General features: G+C 40.2%; 1 protein-coding gene across 3 annotated transcripts in view; it reads left to right on the top strand.

The window, feature by feature from the left end:
• Positions 1 to 19,410, top strand: part of DYRK4 (dual specificity tyrosine phosphorylation regulated kinase 4) — a 58,238-nt gene that overhangs the window by 18,102 nt on the left and 20,726 nt on the right. The window contains exons 6-9 of one of the 3 annotated variants that reach the window (XM_083503339.1): positions 10,829 to 10,972; positions 13,951 to 14,100; positions 15,576 to 15,696; positions 18,269 to 18,432. In XM_083503339.1, the coding sequence (XP_083359465.1) occupies positions 10,829 to 10,972; positions 13,951 to 14,100; positions 15,576 to 15,696; positions 18,269 to 18,432 (579 nt within the window). Of the gene's footprint in view, positions 1 to 10,828; positions 10,973 to 13,950; positions 14,101 to 15,572; positions 15,697 to 18,268; positions 18,433 to 19,410 lie in introns of all 3 variants that reach the window. The other 2 variants (XM_083503338.1, XM_083503340.1) reach the window with 2 other exon arrangements.

Below are 19,410 nucleotides of genomic sequence, written 5' to 3'. Positions count from 1 at the left end.
CATAGTTTTCTAAATCGTGCAATTTCTTAGCATTCATACAATTTGTAGTGTTTTTGTAGATAGTCCTTAAACTTTTTCCAATCCTCTTCCATTGTTTCTTCTCCCAAATCTCGGAACTGATCGTTTTATAACATCTGTACATCGCAGGTTTTATGTTACACCTACTGTGATTTTAATATTTCCTAAATTTGCTTCTATGTATGTTATAAATTTATTCCAATCTTTATTAAATTTTACACCTTTTTGATGCCTGATTTTTTGTGTCATCTTTGCTAATTCTATATGCTCAAATAGTTTGATTTGCCATTCTCTGACAGTTGGGATATTAGGGGTTTTCCAATTTTGCGCTAGCAAAATCCTGGCGGCTACCGTTGCATATTGGAAGCTTGTTTGGCCTTCTTTCTTGATCTCCTCTCCGACCATTCCCAGGAGGAAGGCTTCAGGTATATTTCAATATTTTTTTTTAATTCATCATAAATGAGTCCCCAAAACCTTTTCACTTCTTCACAGGTCCACCACATGTGATGGAAATTACCTTCTTTGGTTTTGCATTTCCAGCATGTTTTGTCTCCGGTCTTATACATTTTCCCCAATTTTACAGGGGTAATGTACCACCTGTACATCATTTTTTCCATATTTTCTTGGAGTCCAACACATGCTGTGAATTTCATGTCCTTGTTCCAAAGTTTCACCCACCTGCCATATTCTAGGTTATATCCCAAATCTATAGCCCATTTGACCATAACTTCCTTAATTTCTTCATCCTTAGTATCCCAGTCTAATAGTTGGTTATACATTTTGGATAAAAGTTTGGAATTGCCTTCTAGTATTTCCACCTGATATCTGGACTTTTTTTCATTCATTCCTGTTTTTTTATGTTCGTTCCATAGGGCATTAATTTGGTGAAATTGTAGCCATCCTGTTAATTTATCCTTTAACCCTTCATATGTTTTGATTTTCCAATCTTTTTCTGATCTTACCAGGAGGTCTTCATAAGTCCATCTTTCACATTCCATGTTCAGTTTTTTAATTGTTATGATGTCAATTGGTGATAACCACCAGGGGGTATCTTTCTCAACAAGTCTTTTGTTTCTATCCCATACCTCAAGCAACGAACCTCTGATGATGTGGTTAGAGAAGCCTTTGTGTACCCTCCCTTTATTCTGCCACAGATATGCATGCCAACCGAATCTAGTGTTAAATCCCTCAAGGTCTAACAAATCTGTGTTTTTCAAGACAATCCATTCTTTAATCCAACAAAAGCACGAGGCCTCATAGTAAAGTTTCAAGTTCGGAACAGCAAACCCTCCTCTATCTCTTCGATCTGTGAATAGTTTAAATTTAATTCTTGCTCTTTTGCCTTGCCAAATAAATCTGGGAAGGGTTTTCTGCCAATCCTTAAGCATTGCCGTACCTCTAATTACCGGGATATTCTGAAATAAAAACAGCAGTCTTGGAAGAATACTCATCTTAATTGCAGCCATTCTTCCTGATCAGGACAGCTTTATCCTACTCCAAATATCTAGGTCTTTTTTAATTTCTCTCCAGGTCTTAGTATAGTTATCTTCTACTAAGTTTATATTTTTCGTGGAGACCCATATTCCCAGATATTTCACCTTTTCAACCACCTTGATTCCTGGCTGCAACTCTAGCTGTTTTCTTAAGTCTTCGGCCAAATTCTTTGTCAACATCTTGGTTTTTACTTTATTTAATTTAAAGCCGGACAGTTTTCCAAATTCCTCTAATAGCTCTAGAACTTTACCGACACTTTTTACTGGATCTTCTAACGATATTACCAAATCATCGGCGTAGGCCTTTAGTTTATACTCTTTTACTCCAATTCTGATTCCTCTTATTTCTGATTTTCCTTATTTTATTTGTAATTACTTCCAGCACCATAATAAATAAAAGAGGAGACAGAGGGCACCCCTGTCTTGTACCCTTTGAAATCACAAACGAATTAGTTAAATTATTGTTAATAATTAGTTTAGCCCTTTGGCTTGAATAGATCGCTTTTATTCCTTCCATAAACGGGCCCTCTATCCCTACCCTCTCCATGCATTTTAATAGAAACCGCCAGGATACATTGTCAAAAGCCTTTTCGGCGTCGATGAAAACTAATGCCGCGGGGGTATCATTCTTGAATTCCACATATTCAATAATATTTATTATGTGCCTTACGTTATCTTTTAATTGCCTGTTGGGGAGGAATCCGGCTTGATCTTTATGGATAGATTTTATTAAGTATTTCTTAAGTCTGTTCGCCATTATTTCTGCGAAGATTTTATAATCGTTATTAAGTAGTGATATCGGTCTATAATTTCTTATATCCAATTTATCTGAGTCTAATTTAGGTATCAACGTGATGTGTGCCTCTTTCCAGGAATCAGGTATCCTCCCTCCTCGTAGAATATTATTCATTACATCACATAGTACCGGGGCCAGATACTCCTCTAAAACTTTATAGTACTTAGATGACAGCCCATCTGGACCTGCTTTCCCCAGTTTCATCTTCTTAATTGCCTCCTTAATCTCATCTGTTGTTATTAGTTTGTTTAATTGAGTTTTTTCTTCATCCATCAAGTGTTCTCCTCCATTTCTTTCCAGATATTTTTCTATTTCTGCTATGTCCTCATCTTCCTTTTTATACAGATTTTCATAGAATTGAAGGAACTTTTCCTTTATTTCATTGGGATCTTCCAGTATTTGCTCTTGTGTTTTTAATTTGTTGATCACATTTTGTTTTTTCCTTTTTCTTAGTTGCCACGCCAGTAATCTCCCCGTTTTATTTGCGGATTCAAAATATTTTTGCTTCATTGATTTAATTCTCCATTCTACTTCTTGACTTATTAATGTTGAGTATTGTGTTTGTAACATTTTAGAGATTTGTTTAGTCCTTTCATCCCTGGGGTTTATTATTAATTTTTTCTCACAATCTCTTAATTGAATAATAATTTCTTCTTTCTTTAATTCTCTTAGTTTCCTTCTATAATTATTTTGTTGAATTAAGAATCCTCTTAAAACCGCCTTGCTGGCGTCCCAAACTATATCAATTTTTGTTTCTTTATTTAGATTTAAATCAAAATAGTCTTTCAGGGTACTTTTAGCCTTCTCGATCACCTCGTCATTTTCAAATAAATATTCATTCATTCTCTACCTATATGGCGCAGATGATTTACATTTTATTTCCAAAACAATTGGGCTGTGATCAGAAAGGGTTCTGGGTTGTATTTCACATTTCGTTGTTGTTGTGGATAGTTCTCTTGAGACCCATATCTGATCAATTCTGCCCCAGCTCTGGTGTGGTTCTGAAAAGTGTGTGAATTGTTTCGTTATTGGGTTTTTATGTCTCCAGATATCAATCAGATCTAGATTTTCCTCAAGGTTGTTAAATGATTTTGGAAGTTTCCCTTGGTTTGATTTCCTCTTTTTTTCGCTTCTATCTAATTCTGGTATTGGTACTCCATTCAGATGTCCGAGCAGAATTAATTTGTGATTTTCTAATTCTAACAATACTTGTTCCAATTTTTTGAAAAACTCTGCTTTGTTTGTATTTGGGGCATAGACGGTTACCACATTAAATTTTTCACCTTGGTGATTGATTTGTACTCCCAAGATTCTTCCTTCATCATCTTTACAAATTAATACAGGATCCCATTTCTCCTTGACATAAATCACCAATCCTCTTTTTTTATTTACATCTGAGTTAATAAATTCAACTCCCAACCTTTTATTTATCAATATATGTTTGTGTTTTTTGGCGACGTGTGTCTCTTGACAACAAATCACATCATAGTTTTTGTTCCTCAAAACTTTCTCTATTTTATTCCTTTTAAATTTTTCATTCCAGGACAAAAAATTCAAAGACATTATTAAAATTAGCTTCTATTTATTCAATTTGAGTTTTCAAACTTGTGTTTTGGAGCTTCTATTCCCTGTATATTCTTCCTCTTCTACTTCTTCACCCCCCACAGCACCTTCTTCCTCTTCTACTTCTTCTTCGTCTTATTTCTCGTCCCCTACCCCTCTCTTCTCTTTATTTCCTCTTCTCTCATTTTTGCTTCCCTCTCTATCTCTTAACCTATCCTCAACTTTACCAAGCTCTTTCTCATACCTTCTCAGGAATTTTTCCACCTCTTGGGTATCTGTCAGCTTAAATCTTTTATCTTTAAAAAAGAAGGCAATCCCTTCAGGGAACACCCATCTGTATTGTATGGCATTCCTCTTCAGAACGCCTACTATTTGTCTATATCCTTCCCTTTTGCACAGAAGTCTAACTGGTATTTCTTTGAAAATAATAATTGGTCTGCCTTCAATTATTAATTTTTTTTGATAACTCGTTTTTAATATTAAGTTCTTCATCTCGATTGAATTGAAGATTACTAGACAGTCCCCAAGAGGTTTTTTTTACCTTGGTTTGCTGGGATCACATTCTTATTCTAAAAGCATTCTCTATCGTGTACGCCACCTCTTCTTTCAATTCCAGCCATTTAGATAATCATTTTCTCTTTTATATTCTCCTTCGCTTCTTCTCCTACTCCTCTGAATTTTAAATGAAGCTGTTTCTGTCGCATTTCTGTCATAGCTAAGTTATCCCATATTTGATCCTGCATTTTATTCATCTCTCTCATTTCTTCCTTTATTTTTTCTGTCTCCTTTTTCTGTTCTCTCATCTCTTTTTGGATTTTTTATTAGCTTCCTCAATTGTTTTTGACTTGGCTGATAAATCTTGAATTTTAATGGAGAGTTCTCCTACTGCTCCCACTATCTTTCTGTCTATCATCTCCTGCACTTCTCCTAATTTATTTTCCATGTGTAATTCACTTTGTTTAAATTCCTCCTTAATTTTTAACCATAAAAAGTCTAGATCTTTAATTTCTTCTTGTCGGGATGTCTTCCTCTCACCTGGGGTCCCCCCCCCACCTTTTTCCCATTTCCCCCCAACATTGTATCCTTATTTTCATGCTTTATATATTTTACAGCTAAATCTCTCCCTTAAAGGGCTCACAATCTCTTTCTTCCTTTTTCATAAATTTCCTTTTTTTATATAAAGCTCAGAATTCCCTTCTATGGAGATTGTTAAATTATACTCCTCAACCACATCCAAAAATATCTAGAATATCTAGAATATCTACAATCTTACAGAATGTCTCAGTCCAATACCTGGGCTGTATCTACGGGTATGACTTCCGAACCTAATTTCAATTATTCTTTCAATTATTCATCAGCCCTTTATATGCCAGAAAACAGATAACATCATTAGATGAGCCCTCTACGAGCAGTTTTCAAAAGCTGGATGTAGAAGTTTGATTTCAGAAGTAGCTTTCCCTTCCATTGTAGGAGGGCAGCTAGCATGGGAGAAAGGCCATTTGCCTGGGATCGGGACAACAGTCTTATGAAATAAAGCTGGATGTGGAAGGGCTTACTCCCCAAAGGACTTCATGCCTTCTTTGCCAGAGACAAGCTCCAAAAGGGCTCACCTCCAACATCTACCTCCAGCCACCCCATGCCACTGTCGACCTTCTCAACCGAGACCAGCAGAGTGACTAAAAGTACGTGAGGGCTGGAAGCTGCCAATGGACAAGTGCTTCCCTCATATCAGCTCAAACAAATACTACACCTGAAGACAAAATGAAGGGAATATGAGTTAAATCCCCTAACAGAAGGCTGTTCTAGGAGTGGGAGCAGGAGTTGCCCGAAAACTGCTCACCCTGTAGGCACAGAACAGGCGGTTAGAACTCAGCAATCTTGTGGTGAAATGCTTCTGGGAGATGATATATAATGAGATGAAAAAAATGTTGAAATATACATTCATAAAGAAACCAGAAGCATTTTTACTGGCCATTGTGGGGAGTGATATAAATAGAAAGGAATATAAGCTCTTTTTATATGCAATAACAGCAGCAAGAATATTACTGGCCCAAAAATGGAAGCAAGAAGAATTACCAATGATTGAAGAATGGAGGATGAAGTTAATGGACTATGCAGAACTAGATAAACTAACAGGAAGGATTCGAAACCAGCGGGACCAGAAATTCACGGAAGACGAGTAAATTTACGGACTATTTGAAAAGTATTTGTGAAGATGAGACGACTTTTGTAGATTTGCAAGAAGTTTTGTGAGGAGTATTATTAGAAGTATTGCAAAAATGGAGAAGGGGAAGGATGATCTGTTAAGAGATATGAAGGCAATATAAAGTTAAGAAATGCATAAGAAGTGGTTAAAACGGTGGATCATCAGAGGTGCTGATGGAAGTCTAACAAGATTGTATAAGTGATAAGTTTTGTGGTACATTTTATAATTTATATGTTAAAATCAATAAAAATTAAAAAAAGAGAACTCAGCAATCTTGTAGCCTTTCTAAATCAGGTTCCAAAAACAGACACCATCATGGGACAACCAGCACTAAACCCAAGAAATTCCAGGCCTCTGTAACATGCTGTGAGCACAGAGCTTGCATCGTCCAACAGAACTGTCCCGTGTACCTTTTAACTTGCCCAGAAAACAGAGGAACCCTGGAAACCCACAAAATCCTCCTCATAAGGCAGGGATCCTGATGAACATGCTCAGGAAGAAGGAAAAATCTGGGGAAGATCCAATACCTTTGTAACTTTTCCACAGTTCCAGCTGTGCTTGGATCCCAGAAAGGAAGAGGAGCGTTCAGGGGAGTAGGAGGTCATGGAAGAACTACTCTGGGGCATTCCTTCCCAGGCTTCTTGCTGGGTAGTGGAAAATTTCTGGCTGGATTAATCTGGCTGGCAAAGTAAGAAGCTACACAGTCAGCATCCAGCTGGCAAAGATAGCATCTACTTTATTCAGCAGCACCTCCTTCCACAACACCTCTGTTTCTGATATGCTTCCACAATCTGCTATGCAAAGGATGGCATAAAGCTACTCACGTCTTCTGCAGTAAGTTCCACCATCTACCTAAGGACATATCTTCCAGCTGTTCCCAAAGTCAACACACCAGTGGTGACTGTCACATCAAAGGTGCTTCTCAGTGATATGCTGCCTAGGAACTGGTCAACATTACCGTAGTGCAGAAGCTGTTTTTTGCAGAGTGGACACGATTGCCCTTCGGAAAGCTATCACAGCAGCCGCAATCAAACCGGGAGCAACCACACTTTCTTGTTCTAGAAGTTCACAAATCACTTTATTTAAGCATAGCAGCACAAGCAACTACAGTGGTACCTCGGGTTAAGTACTTAATTCATTCTGGAGGTCCGTATTTAACCTGAAACTGTTCTTAACCTGAAGCACCACTTTAGCTAATGGGGCCTCCTGCTGCCGCCGCGCCGCCGGAGCACGATTTTTGTTCTCATCCTGAAGCAAAGTTCTTAACCTGAGGCACTATTTCTGGGTTAGCGGAGTCTGTAACCTGAAGTGTATGTAACCTGAAGCGTATGTAACCCGAGGTACCACTGTAATAGAAAATACCTGCAATCTCTGTCTTAAAGCTCCCTTGGTTTTACACCAGATCTCTTCAGTACTTCCCCCTAGACTTTCAAGACCAGACTGCCCTGTTAATCCCTTTTCTGTGTAGGTGCCTTTTCGTAAAGCGCATGTTAAATGTTTTTAAAATATGTGGTTAAAATATGAAGCCTAAATAATAAGATGAAACCAGGCAGAGGGCCTTCTCACTAGTGGGGCCCACCCTGTGGAAATGTCTTCCCATCAGACGTCAAGGAAATGTCAATGTAAGTTTCTAATGTTTGCTGTTTTATTGTGTTTTTAATATTTGGAGTGGCTGGGGAGATCCGGTCAGTTGGGCAGCACATAAATAATAAAATTATTATTATTAATCTAAATTGTCTCTGCAAATTGATATTCCACATAGGACCTCAAAACTCTAATCTTCAAACCTTACATTAGAATTTTTGGGATGGCTGCTTTTGTCTGAGGTGTAAATTTCTATTTTTAATTGCATGGTGCTGTGTGGCAAATACTCAGGCTTGTTTGACAAATCTGAATTTTGCCACAGTTCCCGAAGTCTCCTCCTTCCCCAGGTCCTTCCTAAGCAATCTGAGACTTTGTCATCTTGTCTGTCTTCTTCATATCTCTTCTGGTCCTGGGAGACTGGGGGTGGGGGTGAAGCTGGTCACAGCAGGAGGGGGAGACAACCTGGCTTCCTCACCTTTGCCTTTTAGCCCCCCTCTACTTTTGTCTCTGATTCTGGACTGCTCTCTGTGACGTTGAAAAATGTCAATCACTTCTCCTACCTTGGCAGTTATCTTTCCACAAGGGCCGACATTGATGCCGAAAACCAGCATTACCTGAGCTCTGAAAGTTCAGCTTCCTCCTGATTCAAGTGCAGAGTGTTTGAGGACTGGGACATTCTCAGGGAAACCAAACTGCTTGTTTACAAAGCTATTGTACTACCAGCCTTACTGTATGCTTGTGAAACATGGACCACTTATAAACGTCATCTTCAACTCCTCAAAAGTTTCCATCAACCGTGTCTCCGAATTTTGTTTCACATCACTTGGGAAGATAGGTGAACTAATGCCAGTGTACTGGAAGAAGCAAAGATCACCAGTGCTGACGCGATAATTCTTCAACGTCAACTTCATTGGACTGGTCATGTTGTGTGGATGCCTGATGATCGTCTTCCAAAGCAACTACTCTATTCTGAACTTAAAAATGGAAAGCGTAATGCTGGTGGTCAACAAAAGAGGTTTAAAGACTGTTTCAAGGCAAATCTTTAAAAATGTAGTATAAACACTGACAACTGGGAAACACTGACCTGCGAGCGCTCCAGTTGGAGAACAGCCTTTACGAAAGGTGTCATGGGCTTTGAAGACACTCAAACTCAGGATGCAAGGGAGAAACATTCTAAGAGGAAGGTATGCTTGGCAAATCCACACCGTGATCAACTCCTGCCCGGAAACCAATGTCCCCACTGTGGAAGGACATGTGGATCCAGAATTGGCCTTCACAGTCACTTACGGACTCATTGTTAAAATGTTTATGGAAGACAATCTTACAGTGGTACCTCTAGATATGAACGGGATCCATTCCGGAGCCCCGTTCGCATCCAGAGGTAAACATAACTAGCGATGGCATGTCTGCGCATGAGCGTGTCACTTTTTGTCGCTTCTGCGCATGCGCGTGATGTCATTTTGATCATCTGCGAATGCGCAAGCGGCGAAACCTGGAAGTAACGCGCTCCGTTACTTCCGGGTTGCCGAGGAGCGCAACTCGAATGCGCGCAACTCGAAGCGTATTTAACCCAAGGTATGACTGTACTTGGCTGTGAGTGATCATCAAAGAAGAAGAAGATTCTCCCAGCTCACTAAACCCTGTTATCTCTTCAGCTTCTGAAACCACCTCCTCCCTCTTCTCCTTCTGACTTCCCATCACCATCCCACCACCAACCCCCTGACTCTGAGCCTTCTTCCATTGGGAACCCCAGCCGGTTCCTTCTACCACTCCGCATCCAGCCAGTTCGTGACGGTGCTCCTGCAAAACAGTTCAACTTTAAAATAACTGAATAAATAGCTGTAGAAATTTATTGAAATAATAATAACAATAATAATAATAATAATAATAATATCTTTATTGTCATTGCCCCCTTCGGGGACAACGAAATTACTTGACTGCTCCATAAAAACACTAATTAAACAATACAGTATAATACAGCAAGGGAGATTAGATGACTTTCAAAGTCCGGGCTTCCCATTCAGGGCCGAGATCGCTCTGGAGAAGAAGCTGTTCTTAAGACGGCTCGTTCTTGTCTTCATCGTCCTGTATCTCCGTCCCGACAGCAAGAGCTCGAAGAGACAGTGACCAGGATGCGATGGATCTTTTACTATGTCCAGTGCCTTCCTATGGCACCTTGTGGCATAAATCTGCTCTAAGGTGGAGAGTGGGCAGCCAGGAATGCTCTCTGCTGCCTTAACAACTCTGCACAACCCCATCCTGTCCTGGGTAGTACAGCTTCCGTACCACACACATAAGCCATAAGTGAGCACGCTCTCAATGGCACAGTGATAGAAGGCAAGCAGCAGTTTCTGCGGAAGATGGTTTTTCCTTAAATATTCAGGATGTTGGGCTATTCGTGACAAAATTGAAACCAAACTTGTTTTTATGTTCTGATAATGTTTCTCTTCATCTTTGTCTCACGTGGGATGACCCTTGCCCTTTGACACTTTCTAAATTTTCTTTTGTCTTTTGCTTTCTCATCCTCAATTTTCCCCAGTTCTGCAGCAATATAATTGGCGTATGTGAATTTTTTTATGTTCCTGAAGTCATAGACATTTTTAAAATAGCAAAATGAGAAAGTTACATAGAAACTTTCAATGAGGTCTGCTTTATATATATATATATATATATAAACCAAGCCGCAAAAGTTATAAAAAGGCACATATATGTTTCTGTTCTAATCCTATAATTTTTCTGTAGAGGCCGAATCGCCTGTGGTGCTTGTTATTTTTGAAAGAGAATAATATTTATTTTAATAACAAGAGAAGAAATTATACATATTGGTTCTCGGGAAACATTTTTGTAGAAATGAATCTCACTGACATCTTACTGATGGCTGTCGCAAATAAAGATTCACTCATTATTCTCACTGACAAACGTGCTCCTGTTAACATCTCCAGGATTTCCTCGACACACCTGCATACAGAATATGCGAATATTCACAATTTCCTTCATGTTTACTGAGGTCATGTTGTGAGAGAAACATTAAAATATCAATCTACTAAAGATGGATGTTTTGTTTTGTGTTTTTCAAAATAGAACACTTGACTAATATTATTCATAGATTCCATCTTGCTGTGACATTTTTGGATTAGAAAAAGAGTGGTGTTGGATTTCACTTTTCAGAGTGAACATTTTAATGGAGACAGGCCTAAATCATGGAGCTCTGTCATTATGGGGTGTGAAAGACGTGCCCCAAACTTTTGTGATCTCAGTGTCTTCAACGTCTGTTGTTTACCAATGAGGAGGAACCGCAGAGTGCAGCCGAAGGTAACCCTTGTTGAAAGTTTGTTTTGCTTCTTTCCTGCAAACTGTGTGTGTCTATGTTGGTTCATAATACGGCTGTTGCAGTGTGATATGGGCATTCCGCCATACAGTATGGGAACAGAAGTATATTTTAACTTGGATATTCTGTGTTAAGTTGAAGCTGCTATGATTTAGCTAAATTACTATTACTATTTCAATTTTTAATTTTCAAAATTTTCACAAAAGAAAAACAAAAAAACATAAAAAAGGGAAAGATAAGTCAATCTTACAGCATTCTTAGACTAAGATGAATGTTACAATATACATAGTAAAATTGTTTAGAAATCTAAGATATTATAAATATATACTTATAATAACATTGAAAAGAAAAACAACCGGAAAAGTGTTAAAACTAAAAATTCCCATCGATCAATAAGCAATATTCAACCAATTCAAACCAATACTAGGGTATTTTGTACACAAAATCCTTCATGTTGGATTGAATCCCTTATCAATTTATTGTTTTGTTGACTTCCGCCTAACTCTTTGCGGTTTCAATTCAATTTACTCCTATTTAATCTGTATTTAATTGTTTGTCCTCACCTTGGGGTGAAAAAGTAATGTTTTTCTATCTGTGAAATTTATTCTAGACACAGCCAAGTGTTATTATTGGAACAGTGTTTTGTCAAATAGTTACTAAAACATTCCCATTATTTTTCAACCTTATCTACCGATTTGTTTCTTATTAACTCCGTCATTTTAGCGAGTTCCAAGTACTCACATAATTTTAATTGCCATTCCTCTCTTGTTGGTGTTGATTCGTTCTTCCAATATTTCACTATTAAGATTCTGGCTGCTGTAACTGCATAAAGAAACAGTCTTTTGGTTTCGTTTAGAATGTTTATTGTTAAAATGCCTAATAAAAACATTTCTGGGTTTCTGTTTTTTTCTGAAATGTATGTTTTAGCATTTTTAAAAACTCTTCATAAATCATGTCCTAAATTACTATTACTATGATTTCTGAAGAAAAGAAAAAGGTGCACTTTTTTAAAAAAAAGAGGGAGGAAATCTTGATGAGTTTATTAAAGCAGGACAAGTGATCCAAGTAAACATATACAGTGGTGCCTTGCAAGACGAAAAGAATCCGTTCTGTGATTCTCTTCGTCTAGCGGTTTTTTCGTCTTGCGAAGCAAGCCCATTGACGGATTAGCGGATTAGCGGATTAGCGCTATTAGCACTATTAGCGGCTTTTAGCGGCTTATCTGCTGATCGGATCAGCTGATAAGCGGCTTAGCGGCTTAGAAAAAGGGGGGGCACCTCTTTTGTGAAGCACCTCCAAAATGGAAAACTCTTTCGTCTAGCGAGTTTTCCGTCTTGCGAGGCATTCGTCTTGCGGGGCACCACTGTAGGTCTATTTATCCTGAAGTCTAAAAGGCAAGTTCCATCTGTCTCCAGGCAATGATAATATAGTACACTTTCAAACAGCTTTACATTACAACTGGTTGGTTTCACTGTTCTGCGTTTGTGTCTTTTAATGGACTGAACAGAGTGAAAAATAATGAGTTATGGGGTGCTTAGTTTATTTTTGGGTTGCTATTTTGGTAAAATCTGTTAATATTGTTTTATTGATTCTAAATGCCGTATTAATTTGTTCACCCTGTAATATGACTTTTGTTGCAATTGTGCTGTTTAGCTATCTTTTTTAGTTGTTTCGTTAATGGTATTTTGTAGATTGTAATTGTTTCGCTGATGATTTGTTAATTGCTTGGTGAGATTTATGCTGTGTTTGTGGTGTTCTGTTCTGTTATTGTTATGTATGGTTTGTAAACCGCTTTGCGATTCATTTGAAAGAAAAACTGCATGGCAAACTTGCCAACTCTGAAGCAAACTGAGAGGGAAACTTTGTTTATTTATTTTTTAAAAAATTATTTAGTTTTTCAGTTTAAAGTTTTGCAGTCAATTATCAACAACCAACATAAAAACAAGATTCCAAAGAATTTCCTGAACTTCCCTCCTCCCCTTTGTGGGTCCTTTTGTTAACCATTTTCTCCTGCATCTTTTATAATGATCCAAATCTTTTACATCTCCATATATTCAAAATTCAACATTAAACTACAAATATTATTCCAATCCTACTAAAACTTTTAACTGTTTGCAATGGTTTTTAAAATAAATTATAATTTCCCCCCATTTCTTATTAAAATTTTGGTATTCCTGGTTTCTGATTCTTCCGGTCATTTTTGCCATTTTGGCATAATCTGTCAACTTAATCTGCCATTCTTCTCTGGTCGGGACTTGGTCTTTTTTTCCGTCTCTGGGCTATTAACATCCGAGAAACTGTGGGACTTTGTTAAAAAAATTAGCCTCCATTCCTTGTCATTTCCCCTTTCCTGAAAAAAATCTTTTTTTTCTTTCCTGTCCTGAATAGGACAAATAGGATTCCACATATGTGGAGTTCAGGTTGCTGCTGGAAATTACTTCCTGGTGAACACTCTCAGTCTATTTTCCTAACTTCTGTGGGAAGGGTCTGGATTCTATTGCAGGGGTTGGCAAGGTTTACCTCGCCTGGGCCACTTCACTCCAGCAGAGATCCCTCCTTGGGCCGGATCACACACACGTGTGAGTGTGCGTGTCTGCATCTGTGCAGACGCGATTTCCAGTGCAGCGTGCGGGAACTCACGGAGTGGGTGGCTCGGTTCGGGGCTGTCTCAAGGGCCAACCCCCATGGCCCTATTGTTTTGTGCCAGGCAGAAGAAACACACTCTACTCTTCTAAATCCTCTGGCTTGTCCAGGAGCCAGGATCTTCCTACACTAAAGGACACAAAGGGGAGCAGTTAGTTCACTTCTTTCAGCAGGCAAAACTCGTTAATCAATTTGCTGTGTAAATCTGTTTGCTCATGATTTCATATACCCTGCAAAAGTTATTTTTTAATGTTTTAAATACTTTATGAAACCAAATCCAAACTATTTCTTTTTGTGCTAACTTTATTTATCCCATTAGAAATTAAATAGCAGCATAAGTGTGCTCCCTCACCTGGAGTGCCAAGTTAAGAGCAATTTGGTTTCAAGTGCTGTGAAGCCGCAGCAGCAAGATGCTATCCTTCCGCAAATAACCGCCAAGAACTTGCAGAATGTCAATGCGTTGCATCAGGTAAGCCAGACAGAGCTTAGTACTACGTTTTTACGTTTCATTGTTGTGGTTAGAAAAGTTGCGGAATATCGTGTATGTAGATGCGTGCATCTCATGGTGTCAGAATTTTTTTTTATAAAGGTTGACGTTTACCAGGCATTCTTAAGATTTTCAAAATTGCAGGAAGATATTCTGAGTTCTTTAGTAAATAGAGATCATGTTGATGGTAGAAGGAACCCTACCTAGCCTGGTAGAAAAGCTCAGGCCTTATATAGAGTAACCCTTGCCTCCAAATCCAGGATGTGGTGCCCTCTTGCAGAAGATAAGAGCACAGACACACACAGAGGGCCCCATGAGAATGTGGTGGTTGAGACAAACATGGGGTGTGTTCTGTAGAGTGTGTCCTCCCTAGAAGAAGGCACGCGTTGCGGTGAGACCTGGAGACTGACCTCCTGTGTTGTGGGTGGGTATATTGGATAGCCACAACACCCGATTGGTAGGTTCCTCGTTGCTGGGTTTAATCTGGCCAATGGGGTGCAGTCTAAACGGGTTGAGGGACCTATATATACCCTTGCACGTGACGCAGAGCTTCCTCTTTCGGCTTGTGCATCGGAACACCCGCCCACCTCTCCCTATATTTAGGGCATTTTGCGCTTGACCTTGCCATGCCGTCGTGTGTTGTCTGTCGTTGGGACAGGGGCACGGCAGGAATTTCCCCCACTTGGCTGATTGGCTGGTGCCATTTGGATTTCGCCTCCCGCGTAGCAAATCGTCACAACTTGTAAGGTTGCGGATAGGCACTGGTTCAGGTGATAGGGATGGGAGAACGCTCTAGCCATCCCTATGGTATTCCGTTAAAGGAATCCAGGGACTCAACTTGGTTTGGTCAACCCCCGAGAATGGGTTGTGCCTATGCCTGAGTCCAGGGGAGCATCTAGGGAGTAAACATAGTCTGTTCCCGGGCTTTTCACCCACCTCAGGTGTTCACCTTTGGCTGACCTATGATAGAGCTCTGGGTCAGTGCTACCTGCAAGGGTGCAGAAAGCTAGTCGAACCAGAGCCTATGCAACCACTCATTTCTGTAATCAATAAAGTTGTGGCCTAAATTCTGACAAAAACCAAATCTAAAATTTGAGTCAAATGTGTGTTTATCTAGGGAGGGGGGTGTCTCTTGGTCTAAACACACAGCCAGGTTTCTGCATGGAACATTGAGCCCTTTTGGTCCATTCTTTTCACTGAAGGTGGGGAAAATCTGATCCCCCCAGCAGAGAAATACTGGTTCCTGTCCATACATATGTGCCTATATGCCTAAGGATGCAGAAGGTTCTTCATTGCCTTCATTACAGCTGTCTAAAGATGGCCTCTGTTGTTGTTTTAATCAGACGAGAGTTACTCATTTGAAATTATTTTACTGTAGAGATGGACTGAGAAAAAGGGGCTGAGATGTATGGACTTAAGGCAAGTATTTTACAAAGCACCGTATTACTCTTTAGCAGGAAAACAGAGCCCCAGGCCAATCATTTCCTTCAGCTCCTCGTGAAAACAGTGCTATAGTTCTGTCCAGCAAGACAGAAACAGAAAAAGGCCACAATCTAAAGCTGCCTCTGACTTCAGCAGGTACAAATTTTGAATACTATTTTTTTTTTTAACAGAAGCAAATTGATGGACAAAATTGAGACAAATGCTTGAATGAGACTTGGAGTGGGTAAATTGTTGTTGTTTAGTCACTTAGTCGTGTCCGACTCTTCGTGACCCCATGGACCAGAGAACGCCAGGCACTCCTGTCTTCCACTGCCTCCCGCAGTTTGGTCAAACTCATGCTGGTAGCTTCGACAACACTGTCCAACCATCTCGTCCTCTGTCATCCCCTTCTCCTTGTGCCCTCCATCTTTCCCAACATCAGGGTCTTTTCCAGGGAGTCTTCTCTTCTCACGAGGTGGCCAAAGTATTGGAGCCTCAGCTTCAGGATCTATCCTTCCAGTGAGCACTCAGGGCTGATTTCCTTAAAAATGGATACGTTTTATCTTCTTCAAGTCCATGGGACTCTCAAGAGTCTCCTCCAGCACCATACAGTGGTGCCTCGCAAGACGAAATTAATTCGTTCCGCGAGTTTTGTTGTCTTGCGATTTTTTTTGTCTTGCGAAGCACGGTGTCGGGAAAGTTTTGGAAAAGCTTCAAAAATCACCAAAGTCTTTAAAAACCTCAAAAAAGGCTACCACACCGCATTCTATGAGTTGCTCCTCGAAGTCAAGTAGCAACTGTATTAACGGTGTTAAGAAAAAGGAAACAAACTTGCAAGACGTTTCTGTCTTGCGAAGCAAGCCCATAGGGAAAATCGTCTTGCGAAGCAGCTCAAAAAACAAAAAACCCTTTCGTCTAGCGAGTTTTTTGTCTTGCGAGGCATTCGTCTTGCGAGGTACCACTGTAATTCAAAAGCATCAATTCTTCGGCGATCAGCCTTCTTTATGGTCCAGCTCTCACTTCCATACATCACTACTGGGAAAACCATAGCTTTAACTATACGGACCTTTGTTGGCAAGGTGATGTCTCTGCTTTTTAAGATGCTGTCTAGGTTTGTCATTGCTTTCCTCCCAAGAAGCAGGCGTCTTTTAATTTTGTGGCTGCTGTCACCATCTGCAATCATCATGGAGCCCCAGAAAGTAAAATCTCTCACTGCCTCCATTTCTTCCCCTTCTATTTGCCAGGAGGTGATGGGACCAGTGGCCATGATCTTCGTATTTTGATGTTGAGCTTCAGACCATATTTTGCGCTCTCCTCTTTCACCCTCATTGAAATATTCTTTAATTCCTCCTCACTTTCTGCCATCAAGGTTGTGTCATCTGCACATCTGAGGTTGTTGATATTTCTTCCGGCAATCTTAATTGCGGCTTGGGATTCATCCAGCCCAGCCTTTCGCATGATGAATTCTGCATATAAGTTAAATAAGCAGGGAGACAATATACAGCCTTGTCGTACTCCTTTCCCAATTTTGAACCAATCTGTTGTTCCATATCCAGTTCTAACTGTAGCTTCTTGTCCCACATAGAGATTTCTCAGGAGACAGATGAGGTGATCAGGCACTCCCATTTCTTTAAGAACTTGCCATAGTTTGCTGTGGTCGACACAGTCAGAGGCTTTTGCATAGTCAATGAAGCAGAAGTAGATGTCTTTCTGGAACTCTCTAGCTTTCTCAATAATCCAGCACATGTTTGCAATTTGGTCTCTGGTTCCTCTTCCTCTTCTAAATCCAGCTTGCACTTCTGGGAGTTCTTGGTCCCAATATTGCTTAAGCCTGCCTTGTAGAATTTTAAGCATAACCTTGCTTGAATGAGACTTGGAGTGGGTAAATATATAAGCTATAAAATGGGGTGGGGGGAACCCTGGTTCAAACCACATCCCAACTGTGAACTTACTTGCAGATCTCAGGCCAGCCTTTCAGTTTTTCCACTCCAATTTGCACTACAGGGATAATAATAATAGCGGGTGGCAATGGGGGCTAAACCACAGAGCCAAGGACTTGCCGATCAGAAGGTTGGCGGTTCGAATCCCCGCGACGGGGTGAGCTCCCGTTGCTTGGTCCCTGCTCCTGCCAACCTAGCAGTTCGAAAGCACGTCAAAGTGCAAGTGGATAAATTGGTACCGCTCCGGCGGGAAGGTAAATAGTGTTTCCGTGCGCTGCTCTGGTTTGCCAGAAGCAACTTAGTCATGCTGGCCACATGACCCGGAAGCTGTACGCCAGCTCCCTCGGCCAATAAAGCGAGATGAGTGCTGCAACCCCAGAGTCGGTCACGACTGGACCTAATGGTCAGGGGTCCCTTTACCTTTACTGAGCTCACTGATGCAGGGACACTAAAACTAAACTAGCCTCCTCTAACCCGGTGCTCTCCATATGTTTTCATTCTGCACCTCCCAGCAGCCATAGCCAGCATTTTTGGGGAACTGCTTTAAACAGCATATTCTGAGAGATGGGGAGAATGAGGAAATGAGTTATTTATTACATGATGGTTAAGTTATTTATAGGCCAGGAAGATACTGCCATCAGCTCTTGAAGTTGGTCCATCAATATTTTGTACAATTTGTTTGCTTTAGTATTTAAATTGTAAGCTGCATTGGGTTCCTTGGCAGAATTTATAGGTGCAATAAATAAATGAACACAATATCCAATGTTTGATTTTTGTCTCCAAATCAGAAGCCTTGAAACATTTTAAAAATCAGCTAACAACGTATGAGCAGCGGGAGATTAAGGAATATAGAGAGCTGTGGTTTCTTGGACTGGGAGCTAAAAAGATTGAAGCCTATCCTGATGCAGAGAACAACAGTTCCTATGATGATGATCATGGCTCCTACAAAAAGGTAAGAGGCTGAAAGTGCAGTATTGCTTTGGCATCCGTGACTGTGGAAACAATGCAGAACTATTGGTGTTCATCTTGTGTAAGAGCTGTCCAATGAGAGGAAGTGAAGAGTAATTTTCTCATTGCATTTAATAAATCCTGGTTCAGAAATATGAATATTGGGGACTCATAATGCTCACCTCTCACCTTGCCAACAAAGGTCCATATAGTAAACGCTATGGTTTTCCCAGTAGTGATGTATGGAAGTGAGAGCTGGACCATGAAGAAGGCTGATCGCCTGAGAATTGATGCTTTTGAATTATGGTGCTGGAGGAGACTCTTGAGAGTCCCATGGACTTCAAGAAGATCAGACCTCTCCATTCTGAAGGAAATCAGCCCTGAGTGCTCACTGGAAGGACAGATCCTGAAGCTGAGGCTCCAAGACTTTGGCCACCTCATGAGAAGAGAAGACTCCCTGGAAAAGACCCTGATGTTGGGAAAAATGGAGGGCACAAGGAGAAGGGGACGACAGAGGATGAGATAGTTGGATAGTGTTCTCGAAGCTACCAGCATGAGTTTGACCAAACTGCGGGAAGCAGTGGAAGAAAGGAGTGCCTGGTGTGCTCTGGTCCATGGGGTCACAAAGAGTCGGACACGACTAAATGACTAAACAACAACAACAAATGCTCACCTCAAATATGAGATGAGCATTTACAGCCCTATATTCTTCTTCAGCTTGGATTTTGATCTAAAATGAGAAGATTTTAATCTGAGCCAGAGTCTTTATTGTAATCCCTGCATTCCTTCTACCCACGTGTCACTGGGTGATGAATGCATGGAACATGTACTTGTGTTTTGTTCATGGAGTCACTGAATCACAGAACTATAGAGTTGGAAGGGACATTGAGTGTCATCTAGTCTAGCCCTGTGCAATGCAGGAATCTCAGCTAAAGCATCCATGACAGATGGCCATCCAACCTCTGCTTAAAAACTTTCAAGG

The sequence above is a fragment of the Podarcis liolepis genome, assembly GCF_965112155.1.
Source record: "Podarcis liolepis genome assembly, chromosome: 5".
In the NCBI taxonomy this organism is placed as follows: Eukaryota; Metazoa; Chordata; class Lepidosauria; order Squamata; family Lacertidae; genus Podarcis; species Podarcis liolepis.
Note: the sequence above shows the minus strand (reverse complement) of the source record. Positions and strands in the feature narration are given on the sequence as shown.